This window comes from Podarcis pityusensis (genome assembly GCF_964106645.2).
Source record: "Podarcis pityusensis genome assembly, chromosome: 9".
NCBI lineage: Eukaryota > Metazoa > Chordata > Lepidosauria > Squamata > Lacertidae > Podarcis > Podarcis pityusensis.
In genome coordinates this window covers 65,364,193-65,379,203 of record NC_138034.1, presented here as the reverse complement: position 1 = coordinate 65,379,203, position 15,011 = coordinate 65,364,193, and the positions used below count along the sequence as shown (strand labels likewise).

Genomic DNA, 15,011 nt, shown 5'->3' with positions numbered 1-15,011 from the left:
TGGCATTCGGTGACACAGAGCAAGTAGCAGCAGCTGTGTTGGTTTTGTGTTCCAGCTGCAACCACTGGCTCTCAGCTGGGTGCTGCTCTCGAAGGCCTCTCAACACCCCGTAGCTTTCGGAGGGGCACAAGAAGCTGTGGCAGGAAAGGGAGCCCTGGAAAATCCCAGTGCAAGCCTGATTTTGAGATTCTGGCAGGGGCATTGCATGGGACTTTTTAGCAGCTTGGGGCAAACGTTTATGTAAAATGTGCATATTGTAGTTTGCATACAGAGCTTCAAATTAAGATGTTGGAGTCTCAGCAGCACTGAATTTTTCAGTGCCAAAGACTTGGGGTACCCACCTCCTGACAACAACCCTGGAACCTGGCCAGAATGTTTTCTTTTAGCCCATATTTGTAGTCTGATAACTAAACCCATTGATTCATCTGCTATATGGCAAGTACTTCTGTTTTCTTTTCAGTGTTTTCTAGTACGTGAGAGCAGCAGTTCCCCCATCTCCTCCTGCTCCTCTTTTCTGCAAGCTGAAAAATACCCACTTCCTGCAGCCTTCCCTCACAGAAAGAAGTCTTCTAAAAACTGTTTTTGCCCATCCTTTTCACACACACCCCTTCTGAATCCTTCCCAATGAGACAACAGCCCTTTAAAAGTTGCTCAGACTTGGAAAAATAACGGACAGCTGCAAGGCCATCTTGCTTTTTCACAAGCAAGACAAGAAAATTAAAAACTTGCACTATATGCACTATTGTAAACATTGGACAGCTGCTGTTATTTCAACAAGGTATGCTCGGTGTTGCTAAACAGATACCGAAACCCAGTATTGCAAACTGCTTTCATGGCGTAAAATGCTCCTCTGAATTCTGAAGATGTGCATTACCCGGTGTGTATGCCCTTACATCCCTCTGAAGTAAGCAGGAATATCTGCCCTGAAAAACTGATGGGCTGAATCCAACCTCTGTGCAATGCTCCTCCTTGTGCTATTTGGCAAAGCCAGGAATGGTGCCAGCAAAAATGATTATATAATAGCAGTCAGATATCAGAAAGCCCGATGGGTCTGCTTCACGTTTCTCATCTCCGTTGCCCTCCTTTCTGTCTGCTGTCACCACCCTGTTCTTTCACCACTCGCTTGAGAGAAGGCAGTAGTTTCAATGATGGGAGGCGGGAAGTCGAGCCGGATGACTGACATCATAAACTCGTGGAACCACAAAGTGAAAAAAGCTGTTGAGCCATCATTGTTTGTAATTAGCTTTTGACTGGATTCCCATTCTGCTATAGGGAATAGTTTTATCTGGATGCATTTGTGTGGGTGGGGAGAGAAACTCGGAGAACCGAAGTGGAGGAACTCTTCTTGGCTTGGTGAAAGAGATTGAGAGAGACAGAAAAGGGAGCAGGATTTAAATAACGCAGTGTGCCACGGGGCAGATCAGCCATAGCCATCTCGACAGCGTTCTGCTGTTTAAAACGGCAGGTACCACCTCATTCATTTATATACACATATTACATCTAGAGGGACACGGGTTAAACCACAGATCCTAGGACTTGCTGATCAGAAGGTCGGCTGTTCGAATCCCCGCAACGGGGTGAGCTCCTGTTGCTCGGTCCCTGCTCCTGCTAACCTAGCAGTTTGAAAGCACGTCAAAGTGCAAGTAGATAAATAGGTACTGCTCTGGCGGGAAGGTAAACGGTGTTTCTGTGCGCTGCTCTGGTTCGCCAGAAGCGGCTTAGTCATGTTGGCCACATGACCCGGAAGTTGTACACCGGCTCCCTTGGCCAATAAAGCGAGTTGAGCGCCGCAACCCCAGAGATGGCCACGACTGGACCTAATGGTCGGGGTCCCTTTACCTTATTACATCTAGAGACCAACCTTCTGAGGAGTTCAGAGCATGGTATATATGGGATATTCCATATATACCCATGGTATAAGATGGCATTATCCCATTTGGTTCTCTACAGACCACTGAGCTTCATGGCCGAACTAGGATTCGAACCAGGGCCTGCTCACCCCACATTCAACAAAGGATCCATTATGCCCCACTGGCTCTCTGTTTGTATAAGCTACCTGGAACATTCCTAATTTGTAATTTTGGTCTATTCGCTGTAGTGTTACATTGCCAAGAGGCTTACGTTTTAATGGCACATAGCTTTAATCTACCAATTTACTAATTTGGCAATTAGTTTTAATTTGGCAAAGCCATTATGGTGTTTTGGTAGTCTTTCATTCTAGAAATGGTTCTAACAATTACTTAAACAAACAAACAAACAGACATGATAGGGTGCTTACCTGGGAGCAGGTAAGGGCCAAAGCCTGGTGTTTGCAGCAGTAGAATTGCCTGCTGATCCAGACGTCTGAATAAGCAGATCAGCCTATTCCAGCAACTTACTATTTCAGGTATGTATGGCCAGCTGCAAGGGTAATGCTTCTTTTATTGTGAAGGGAAATGGCTGAGGCTGTTGCAGGCTGTAGAACTGCATGCTGACCCAGATGTCTGAATAAGCAGGTCAGCCTATTTCAGCAACGTTGCTGAGTTTCCTTCCCTCAGTTATTCCTGCGCTGTTATTTGCATGTGTGTACTGCACATGTGTGCAAAGAGCATCTCACTTGGTGAGGTGGTCACATAACAAGGAACCATAAACACACCAAGAGGAAAAAAGAAATTAAATTAAAAGCAATAAGGACCAGTGCCAGGAGCACCCATGTCTCCTCCTGCAACGTTGATGTTGATGTTAAGAGATTTCTTGAAATATAAAGCAGTATGCAAGTTCAATAAATAAGTAATATAACTACGTGGCGCCTTTCTCAGACACCAGAGAAGATAGGAGACAGGCAAGTGCTCCGATATTTGGCATCCTTCAAACAGAGAAGGAAATATTTAAGTAGTTCTTCCTAGCCCAAGTTTGCATTGGGGCATAAATATATTATATGATTGCTCTGATTAGCATAGATAGCTTGGAGTTAAATGCATTTGCTAATATAGCTGAAGTTACTGTAAATAAATTGTTAATCTGCAGAAGAAAACACCAGAGGAGCAATTTATGTCTTCTATTCCCAGCCCATTCTGATGACATTGATAAGTAAATTGTGGAAATTAGGTACGTGTGAAAATAGGTTCTTGAGATGCTCCTGAAACTGACAGAAGCAGTTGTAACCTGAGGCTTGTTTTGGTCAATTACCACTGTCAGTTGGTTGGCAAAACTTCTGTTGTTTACAAGGTAAGGTGAGGATGAAGTATGATAGCTAGCCAGCTTAGATGGCCTTGAAATTGAACAGAAAGTGTTGGAATTTTTGTGCCACGAGACTTATTTCAGTTTCCAGCTGGCTGCCATGAAAGGCAACTTTCGCTGATAAACGTTGGAAATTGTGGAGAAAATTTGCTCATTTTGGCACTTGGACAGCCACAAAATAGGTTGCATTGGCCAAGTCATACTCAAGAGTAGACCCTTTGAAAACAAGGGGTCACGTCTAACTTCATTCAGTCAATTCATTTCAATCTGAGTAGGGCTTCTAGTTGGATCCAACCTATTGTCCATGCCAGGGTGGAGAAACCTGTTTCAGCCCAAGGACCACATTCCCTAGTGGGCAACTTTCTGGGGGGCTGTGTGCCTGTGGTGGGTGAGGTCAGAGGCAAAACTGGATGGAGCAATGGATTCAGCTCTTAACTTTGTGCAAAGGGCTGCATTCCAGCCACACATACGTCAGAAGAGGAGGAAGAGGAGGAGTTTGGATTTGATATCCCGTTTTATCCCGGGATCACATTCATCCAGTGCTTTACCAACTGCACTGGCTCCCGGTGGAGTACAGGGTCAGGTTTAAGGTGCTGGTTTTGACGTTTAAAGCCCTATGCTGCCTAGGACCCTCGTACCTACGGGACAGCCTCTCCTGGTATGCCCCGCGGAGGACTTTAAGGTCCACAAATGACAACACTTTGGAGGTCCCAAGTCGCAAGGTGGTTAGACTGGTCTCAACTAGGGTCAGGGCCTTTTCAGTATTGGCCCTGACTTGGTGGAACACTCTGTCACAAGAGACTAGGACCCTTCGGGACTTGACATCTTTCCGCAGGGCCTGCAAGACAGAGCTGTTCCGCCTGGCCTTTGGTTTGGACTTAGTCTGACCCTTATGTTTCCTTCCCCTTATGGTTTTGATCTATGGGCTACTATTAAAATGAGGCTGCATTTTAAATTGTATTTTTAACCTGTATTTTAAATTGGTTCTCCCCCCCCCCCCTTATGTTTTTATTGTAATTTTACTGGTGTTAGCTGCCCTGAGCCTGGCTCTGACAGGGGAGGGTGGGGTATAAATAAATTATTATTATCATTATTATCACTACCCTAAGGAGTCTCAAAGCAGCTCTCGATCTCCTTTCCCTTCCTCCCCCACAACAAACACTCTGTGAGGCTGAGAGACTTCAGAGAAGTGTGACTAGCCCAAGGTCACCCAGCAGCTGCATGTGGAGGAGCAGGGAAGCGAACCCGGTTCACCAGATTACAAGTCCACTACTCTTAACCACTACACTACACTACACTATATACTTCTCCAACCAGACAGGTGAGCAAGAGGCACAGGACAAGCGCACACAGGACACGATCAGGACAAGGGCACATTCTAGCCAAGCAAAAGCACCCAAGGAAGTTGCAAAGTAGGGCCAGTGTGGGGTATGGCCTGGGCAAGAGCAGGGCCTGGGGATAGTCCCTCCACTCCTGGTCCTACATGACACGCACTGGGCTACCCATGAATCTTTGGCTTCCTCAGATTCAGATTATTTTATTCATTTCACTGGAGGCTGATCTTAAATACATTTTACTCTGATTTTTGTATTTGCATTTGGAGCGTGGCAAGAGGGCTGTTTTGACCCTGAAAGGCGTTTTAAAACTTCTAAATAAATAAGGACAGTTTTGTATCCCCCTCCCTTTCTGCTTTTCCATTGTTATCTTTTCAGCTTGTCTTTATTTTTTTGTCGCTCAGGACAATTTGATTCACTCTGGAAAAATAACAGCCCTTGTTGTAGCACCAACTTCAACCCAAGAATCACTACAGCCCTAATGCAACTAAATCTAATTTGGATTAATAGAATTAGAGATGCCTTTTAAATGTTTTAAATCTCCCTGACAGAGAGAGGGGCGGGAATGCTATCAAATTGACAGCAATGAATGCCAAAGCGTTTTAAATATTTCCTGTGTAGATTTCTTCTTATTCTTCTTATTATTATTTTAATAGATTTCCAAATGTTCCAAAAAGTATTTGATACTCTTCAACAAGGGGCTCAGGTATGTGGACTATGCGACATTGAGCGGTGCCCACAAACCAGCTGCAAAAGGAATGCTTCTTTTATTTTCAAGGGAAATGGCTGAGGCTGTTGCCATGCTTAATGAGCAGAGCATTGTCCTTTGCAAAGCTGGAGAGAAGAATGCAAAGCAATCTTATCTCCACACTGACCAGCTAGGAAGAATTTGGAGAGGGAGCCATGCTTGCCCCTCTGGGGCAGCTTGTCTTGGCTGATGCACCAGGGAATCAGCTGAGGCGTCTCCAGCTCGAACAACAACATTGGACATTTTAGGGGTTCGCCTGTGATGCTGCCCAGGGAAACCAGCAAGGACCAAGACCTGGAAGAAAATGTATTTTTCATCTGGGCAGTGATACAGGGAGGGGCATTCCACCATACCAACCCTGTTTTTTTTCTCAAGAAGCAAGGAGCAGACTCTGCAAATGGCGGAAACCTCCCCATGCCCTGCATTCTCACCGCCCGCCTTGTTAGGTAAATGGATGTCCACGTGGCGGGCATCTCTCCACTACAGAGCTGTCAGAAAATGGCAAGTACAGTGGTACCTTGGTTCTCAAATGCCTTGGTACTCAAACAACTTGGAACCCAAACACTGCAAACCCAGAAGTAAGTGTTCCAGTTTGCGAACTTTTTTTGGAATCCAAACACGCTCCGTTTTCAGTGTTACACTTCCAATTTGAGTGCCACGCTTCCGTTTGGAGCAGCCTTTCTCAACCTGTGGGTCCTCAGATGTTGTTAAACTACAACTCCCATCACCCCTAGCTTGCAAGGCCAGAGCTGAGGGATGATGGGAGTTGTAGTCCAACAACATCTGGGGACCCACAGGTTGAGAACCACTGGTTGGAGTGTTATGCTGAGGTCTGTCTGTTTTTGCTATTTATTTTGCGTTTTTGTGGCTCTTTTTGTTGTGGTTGTGTGTGTGTGTGTGTGTGTGTGTGTGTGGAACCCAGTTCAGCTACTGATTGATTGATTGTGTGACTGCAGTACATTGTTTACTGCTTTCATCTTATGGATCAATGGTCTCGTTAGATAGTAAAAATCACGTTAAATTGCTACTTTAGGGGTTTTAAAAAGTCTGGAACGGATGAATCCATTTTGCATTTCTTTCTATGGGAAAGCATGCCTTGGCTTTGGAACGCTTTGGTTTTGGAATGGACTTCCGGAACGGATTAAGTTTGAGAACCAAGGTACCACTGTACAGATGACTGTTGTAGCTTAGGTTATGTGCCAGTTGAGCATCTGGTGAAAACCCAAAGCCAGCCACATAATGGTTATACTCAGGCTTGCTTGTCGTGTCAAGAATGGGCTTGCAGAGGAGACTTTGATGCACCAGCAGTGCATGTGTGGGCCTGGGGTTGCCCAGTGCACAAGCCCTCCAGGATGGAACCATGCTGCCATTCGCTGCATGCGGGTAGGAAACTTGGCAAATGAAGGAAGTGATTATTTTGCAGCTGATTAGGGGTTCTTTCCCCACAAGTCTAATTTATTTTTAATGATTGGGGGAAATCCTTCACCGAAGAGCTTTCTTTTTCCCTGTTTCAGAGTGAGAGGTGGAAAGCTTTTGCCAGATAGCATTCCCCCCCCCTTCCTTCCGAGCACCTATCCAGTTGCACAATCTGGCTATTAGCTTTGCCGCTTTATGGTGAGTGAAAGAGATTGCAAAGCAGCAACGCTAGATGAAGAGATACATTCTATGTAACACCTGCAACCCCAAATGTGGCTTGCTAGTTCAAATCTATGTGTGAAACTGAGTGTGCACATCTGCGCACAGAGAGATTGCCTCTTTGGTCTTTTTTAGCCCACAGTTTTCCCATGTTTGCCGTTTCTCTTTCTGGGAATATCACACTGCTTATCTCTAGGTTCTACTGATGTTTCACCCCAGTGCACCTTTCACGTAGGCCTCTCTTTTTCAGCACCACATATTTTCTATTCCTCTTTCCCTCCTGTTCTTGCCTCCTCCACTTCTTCTGTACTTCAATTCCTGCTTTCAGTTGCTCTGTCCATTGGCTCCCTTTCCCAGCATCCAGCCTCCTTTTCTTCCCTTACTTCCGTATGCCTCCCATCCAAACTCAAGTTTCACTTCCCTCATATAAGCAGCACCGCCTAGCAAATGTTCTACTGCTGCTGTTTCTGTGATGAGGACTTAGAATGGGTTTGCAAATATAAGGAGAAGAGCTCCCACCTTCCATGTGAGGTAGATCTGGCTGAGAAGTACTGCCTACTTAAGTTACCAGCAACTGCCCCCACCCATATTATTCAAACACCTGTAATCTGGGCGTATGAGGACTGAGACCTGCAATATTTACTTGTGGAGAAGAGACAGGCTTTAGCAAGCTCCTTTTAACTCCCCTAAGGTAGCTTCAGGATGAGCAGCCCAGTGAAATGGGTGAGATCAATCCTGTGATCTAGCAACATTAGTCAGCTTTAGACTTGTAATTCCAGATTTTATTAAATGAGTGAAGATGAGTGAGCAGGAGTGAGAAGCGTGGAAGAAGGAGGAAAAACAGTGAGTAATTTCTAGCTAACGTAGACTATTATCATCTCTAAGTTAGTTTCAGCAACTAACATAAAACACAGCATTCTTGGCACATGCAAGGCCTGTTTTGAGGTTGAAGCGAACAAGCAGAATTATCCAGGACAGAGGGAAGAATCTTTGGGCAGAGTTGGGCATTTCAACAGGGACAGAAGGGATAGGACTCAGCTTTCTGAAATCTTGCTTGCCTTCTGCACAGCAAGCCAGCCATGAAACTGCAGCAGCCTATCTAGTGGCTAGGGAGGCTTGCCAGTGACAAGCAGCCAGTGTTTTGACTGCCTTTCCAACAAGATGTCTTGGAAGCTGTAGGCATATCTGCAGAGTAACTTGTTTCTTGGGGTTTCTGAGAGGGAAGAGAAAGAGTTAAATGAATTTGTGTTAATAGTGCAGACATGCCTTTCCCCCTCTGCCAGCATTCAAAGGGCTGGTCCTGACATGATGCCATTTTTCTCCACGGTAACGCTTTGAAATGATTCCCGTGGAGACATTCAGATGGAAAACATGAGTAACCGTTCATGTAGATTTCTTAGGATAAGAGCTAGAAGCAAGATACCAGGTTCACGGTGGCTGCTGCGCACAGGATTTCTAGTCCTGCTCTGGAACTATATATTATTGCTGAGATATTGCTGCTGCTAAATACCATGGACCTGTGTCGCTTCATTCTGTCTGCTTGTAAATGCAAAATGTCACTGCATTGCAAGTTCCCCTTTCCATCACTCTCACTGATTGGCTGCTGCTTATAGGGGTATGGAACCCTAGGCACAGTGATGCCATGACAAACATTTTGCTGTTGTAAATGTCACTGAGTGAATATGTGGCATTGTTGGAAAGCCACTCATGAATGACTGCTTGGAAGAGCGCAGAGGGGAACAATGCAGTGGTTCATCTGCAGCAGTGCAACCGGACGCCTTCATCTGCAACCCCGGCTGCAACAAAACATGTCTCCTCCGTATCGGTGTCTACAGCTGCAACTTTCCAACAGTTTGACTTCACTCCCAAAGGCCCACACCTCCATTGTCTCCTGAGACAGAAGGGCGGTAGCTTTGGGGGCAGCACATGGCTTGCACAATGTTGCAGACAGATGCTTTGCATTGTCTATTCTTTGGATTTTTATTTTTTTTTTACAGTTTCTACAACTGGGACAGGAATATCTGCTGCTTGAATTCAAGTCCAAATTACCAAGTGATTGCAGAAAATGTGTGTGGCCTCCTCTTCAAGAACAAGTCTGACAGGAAGGTCATCAATGTTGACCCCAAGGTAGCATTGTCACTTTTGTCATTTCCCTGAGACAACAGGCCTGTCTGTGTCAAACATCCATGCTTTTATTTTTACTACTCATTTCATGGATTAAGGGGCAATGTCTGGTTTTTGTCCTGTTAAGAAGTGATGTTCCATCATGACCGACATTTCTTATATTAATTGGATATATGATGTTCTTCAAATGGGACATCTTGTAAATGCAGCCAAGGTAGAAACAATCATGTAAGCCATCGCATGAACATATGAATCTTAAGTACTGCTGAATCAAGGTCCATGTACTTTGGTTCTATCTGAAAGCAACAGATCTCATTGTGGGTAGGTCTTCCTGTAAAGCTGTAGGCCTCACAAGATGGAAATGTCATCTTTTAATTCTTTTTGAATGAGACTTTTTTCCCATGGATGACAGCAGTGGGCCTCAGTTTCATTAAGCATAAGGCATATCTAGAGAAACATCTTAAACTCCCCAGATTCCCTTGGGCACTTCCTTATGTAATAGTGCAGTAATAATAGTTCAGTAATCCTGTGCAGAAACTGGGTGCACCTGCAGTCTTAGAGGCAACAACCAACCTACACAAAGCACAAAGCCAGCAGCACTTCTCCTTTGCTTATTGCAGTCTCTGGGAGCTTGTGATCAGGAGCTCGTGAACAGGACTTGCAAACAGGGGCATTTGAAGGAAGAAGGAGAATTGGAGGGATTGGAATTGGAAGAGACTGAAGAGAGTGAGATTGTGTCTTTTGGAATAAGGTTGCTTGCTTGTCTGAGCTGTCTGGAGACTTGATTGTGAGTTTGTTTGTGGTTGTGGTCATGTGACAGCACATGGTCTGAAGGAGAGGGGCTGCCGCTGAAAGGAAGGAAGACAGACTGAATGAGAAAGCGAGTTGAGCCAGCAGCAGGTCTACTTAGCTTCTTGCAGTCTCCGGGAGCTCATGACCAGGACTACCTGGCATTCCCAGGTAGTGCTGGGAACAACTCCTGCTTGAAACTGTGAAGTACAACAGCCTGTCAGTGTAGACAATATAACGGTCTGTCTCAGTATAAGGCAACTTCCTATATTCCTATTTTATGGGTAGGTTCAAGGCCAAGGCAACTGAGATAATGTATGGGTCCCCCAGCAAGCACTGGGAAACTGGTCTCCTATGTTGCGCCCTTAGCACCAAAAAGTGTTGCTAAGAGGACTTAGAATCATAGAATTGTAGGGCAGGAAGGGACCCTGAGGTTAATTTAGTCCAATCCCCTGCAATGCAAACTTGGCCCTCCAGCTGTTTTGGGACTACAATTCCCATCATCCCTGACCACTGGTCCTGTTAGCTAGGGATGATGGGAGTTGTAGTCCAAAAACAGCTGGAGGGCCAAGTTTGCATTGCACTGCCCTATGGGGATCGAACCTGCAACCTTGGCATTATCGGCACCACGCTGTAGCCAACTGAGCTATCCAGAGTCATTACACCTCTTAAAACAAGCTACATACAAACCCACACTGGTTGTGCCCTCCTTACCCCACTGCAGTGGCTCTATTTCAAGGCATTTCTCTCTCTCAGATAACCACATCTGACAAGCTGATTTTTCACTGTCTTCCACTTACTCCAGGTTACGACACCAAAACAGTTAAATGCTACATTACCTTCTTTTTACAAATTGGTTTAAATATTTTCAAAGAGTGTGAGTGGAATGTGGGGGGGGGGGCTTGGAAATCAGTTCCATATATTCCTGTTCCAAATGAATAGTATGCAATTCACAATTCTGTCACTGCAGGGGTGGTGTGCCCCATTTCATCGCTTAAGTCGAAACAAAAAGGTGCCATCCCACTTTGCCCCTGCATCGAAGCCTCCCTTACCTGGATTGCAAAGCAGCAGCAGCAGCAGGTTCTGATGAAATCTTGCAAAGCACATGAGATCTTACATGAGTCCTACATTGGACTGACCCAAGATTACACAGTGCGCTCTGTGCACTGGATTTCAGGCAATCCCCCCACTCCAGTTAAACAGCAGAGGAAAATTGACAAATGGCCGTGATTCAAACAAAGTTAAGCATTTTACGTCCCTTCGATTCCATTTGAAGGGAGGTAATAAAATGCTTACACCTTTCTGATTGAAATAAATGGGACTTAAAATACTGGGATTTGTTTGAATCATATCCCTTTTTCCATTGCTTCTTTGCTGTCTTGGTTAGAGAGTTCCGTTATGAACAATGGCCCTCTGTTGTGATCTGAGTGTGTCCATCTGCAGTGATCTGAGTGAGTCCATCTGTTCTTCATTGTCCCTTTAAAAATGTTGCATCTTAAGTCCTTGGACTATAGATTGAATATGGCAAACACACCCATGCTTTGGTTCCTCTCAAAACCAACGCAGAGTAAGCCGGGCAGTAATTTGTTTGGGTTTGCACAGAACAGCTCTCGGATGAGGGTTTCTTTGAAGTACTTCCCACGAAAGCTGGTTGCATATGAATAGCAACGGGACCAAATATCAAATTATACACATCTTAAAATGGGAGTGTGTTGGTTTGCAAGACATTTAAAAATGCATACCTAAAAAGAAGTGTATTTGGTTGCATTCAAAGTGGGTCACTGGTCTAACTTCCTGCAGCTGTGGAACATCTGTAACAAATAAGCAGATACCCTATTGCTGTGTGAAATATATACTTTTAAGAATTGAGGACCAAATCAAGCACAGAGGGGGTTTCGGCTCTTTAAAGCCGTACACATTGCATTTCTAGCTTCCTTGTGTGTCTCTACTGCACAGAGGCATAAATACCCATGAAAATGGTCAAAATTGGATTCCTACATTGGAGTGTGTAATGGGCCGGGGAGGCTGAATTCCACAAAATGGATTTGTGAGACAAAGAATCACCACCCACTCAGGACCTATGGGACAAGATGGAGGACTGGTAGTTTTGGGAGGTGATGCCTTTCCCCCCATAAAATCTAATGGAGACATTGAATGGAAAATAATATTTAGAAATGGTTGCTCCTCCAAATTAACCCTTCTCTACCAAGCCAGCTACTAGGGACGCAGGTGGCACTGTGGGTTAAACCACAGAGCCAAAGATGTGCTGATCAGAAGGTCGGCGGTTTGAATCCCCGTGACAGGGGGAGCTCCCATTGCTCGGTCTCTGCTCCTGCCAACCTAGCAGTTCGAAAGCATTTAAAAATGCAAGTAGATAAATAGGTACCGCTCCGGCAGGAAGATAAACAGCTTTTCCGTGCGCTGCTTGGTTCACCAGAAGCGGCTTAGTCATGCTGGCCACATGACCCGGAAGCTGTATGCCTGCTCCCTTGGCCAATAAAGCGAGATGAGCGCTGCAACCCCAGAGTCGTCCGCAACTGGACCTAATGGTCAAGGGTACCTTTACCTTTACCAAGCCAGCTATGTGATGCTTACTAGAGAGGATAGAAGACAGCAGGTTGTAAACAGGGAGGCTGCAATACCCTCAAAGTGTGGACAATCGGCTCTCATTCCACTTGTAGCAGACAGCAGAATGAGTGTGTAGCACTTGGGGCCCCTTGACAGCTGCCTGCCCAACTTCCTAGCCATTATGCGTAAAGGTAAAGGTACCCCTGACCGTTAGGTCCAGTTGCAGATGACTCTGGGGTTGTGCGCTCATCTCACTCTATAGGCCAAGGGAGCCAGCGTTTGTCCGCAGACAGCTTCCAGGTCATGTGGCCAGCATGACTAAGCCGCTTCTGGCGAACCAGAGCAGCACACGGAAACACCGTTTACCTTCCCACCGGAGCGGTACCTATTTATCTACTTGCACTTGACATGCTTTTGAACTGCTAGGTGGGCAGGAGCTAGGACAGAACAACGGGAGCTCACCCCATCACGGGGATTTGAACTGCCGACTTTCTGATCGACAAGCCCTAGGCTCTGTGGTTTAGACCACAGTGCCACCCGCGTCCCTTATGCATCCAGAAGCTATTGCAAATCAAACATTGCTCCTGGCTAGGCATTCCATGCAAATTGGGCCTTTCACAAGATCAAGCTCTCAAGGTAGACTTTGGAACAGAGGGCCAAAGTTGGCATGTTACGTGATGCATGTCATTGTGAGCTGGCAGTATTCCAGTGGTGCATAACCTCCCAGGATCTCATGCCACACAGATCGCAATGGTGTGAACTGAAAACATGTTTGATTTGAGTTTCTGGTTTCTTTCTCGCCCTTGTTCCATCCTCAGGCTTATCCAGGGGACAACACAACACGGACTCCAATCGAAACGGACCTCTACCTTCAGGTGGTCATTTATGATCATGTCCTCAGAAGAAAGCTCTAAACATCATTTCTGATGAGGAATAAATACACTGGAAGAAGTCTTTAATATGTATACCAGAGGTGGAGAGAGAGAGAGAGAGAGAGAGAGAGAGAGAGAGAGAGTAGTTTATTCCAAGGACTAAATAGTCAAGGGTGCCTTAGGCTGTTAAGGAACAGTTACCAAATAGCACTTTTCCTGAGGTTGTTTATTAAAGAGATTTTGCCTTTGTTTTCCTATCTGCATAAGAGTGCTTTAAATCATTTTAGAACCCTGAAATACAGCACCCCTTTAGAAACGTGTGTTAACTCAGTGCACAGTTACTTCTAATTACTTTTTAAACCACAGAATGCCTTCCACATTAGGGCTTTGTAAATGCCATTAAAGGGGAAGGAATGACAGGATCACACCTCTGGAAATGTGTGCAGGTTTGGGGGAATGCAACTTTTGGTGATGCATCAAATGTGGTGTGAATCAGAACAGGAGGAGGTGAAACTGAATTAACAAAATAAGATAGGGCAGGGTGGGGTGGGAAGAGAGCTCTTCACTTAATGATATTCACTAAATGAGTGCCCTGGAAACTCAATGCCAAACTTCAAGTGATTTTACATGTGTCACCTTGGAGATGGGTGGATCCTTTAAAGCAGGGCTTGCACAGCCTGTGGGCCTTGAGACTTGGCTGCACTACAATGTCCATCGTCTCTGACTGGCTGGGTTGCTGGAGTCTAGCCAAATATGGCCCACAGGTTGGCCACTGATGCTTTGAAAACTAAATCAGAGGGGCTAGGCAGCCAGCTTAGGTAACTCATTCCTTTCATGCTGTGGTCCCTCTCCTTCCCACCCCACTCAACAAAAGACAATTGGAAGGGGAGCTCACAGATTGCACTTGGAAATGCTAACTGAGAATTAATTTAATCAGTGACAACTTACTACAGTTTGAATGCTGGGGGGAAATTTGGTACCTTGGCTCCCACACAGCAAATCATTTGACTATAGAGTTGGAAGGGACCCTGAGAATAATCTAGTCCAGGCATGTCCAACTCCCAAGAGACTGAGATCTACTCCCAGTATTAAAAAAAAACTGGCACTGATCTACCCATTGTCATTGGAGGGAGGAGGTGTGTGCGTGGGGTGGGTGGGTGGATTACCCAGAGCTGTTGAGCTTTTTTAAAGGCGGGAAGTGCCCAGACCTTTTTGGGGGGAGGATTGCACAGAATTTTTTAGCTTCCCCCCGCCCATAATTTTTTGTAACCAAAAAGGATCCCACGATCTACCAGGATCAGCCAGGGATCTACCGGTAGATCGCGATCTACTGGTTGGACATCCCTGCTCTAGTCCAACCCCCCACAAAGCAATGCAGAAATATGCCGCTGTCCCATATAGGGATCAAACCTGTGACCCTGGCATTATCAGCACCCTGCTCTAACCAAGTGAGCTAGAGCAGCTCTGTGTGGAAACGCCCCCACTGTGGTCCTACCACTCGCATGGCAAGCTAGACTATTAAACACAAGATTTCTCCCTGCCTCCCCTGCTTCCTTTCTCCTTGATATAGGGTCTCACGCCTCACCCAGAAGCCCAGGAAACTGGATCTTTGCATCTCGAAAGGAACAGTTCCCTTGTCAGTTTGCAAATCTCTAATTAAAAGTACCCACCTAGAAAAATGCGTCTCTTCCTGCAGGTGGGGGGCAGGTGATGCTACGGGCC

The 15,011-nt window shown here is 45.6% G+C and overlaps 1 protein-coding gene and 1 long non-coding RNA gene across 3 annotated transcripts in view; both read left to right on the top strand.

The window, feature by feature from the left end:
* CFAP299 (cilia and flagella associated protein 299) overlaps positions 1-13,546 on the top strand; it is a 327,043-nt gene extending 313,497 nt beyond the window's left edge. The window contains exons 5-6 of one of the 2 annotated variants that reach the window (XM_081021247.1): positions 8,934-9,063; positions 13,236-13,546. In XM_081021247.1, the coding sequence (XP_080877373.1) occupies positions 8,934-9,063; positions 13,236-13,331 (226 nt within the window). In that variant the 3' untranslated portion in view covers positions 13,332-13,546. The remainder of the gene's footprint in view (positions 1-8,933; positions 9,064-13,235) is intronic. The other variant, XM_081021249.1, reaches the window with a different exon arrangement.
* On the top strand, positions 4,411-6,908 carry LOC308485506. Its single transcript, XR_013990580.1, has 3 exons — positions 4,411-4,540; positions 5,210-5,259; positions 6,816-6,908. It is a non-coding gene; the product is annotated as an uncharacterized lncRNA (long non-coding RNA).
* Positions 13,547-15,011: the final 1,465 nt, after the last annotated feature.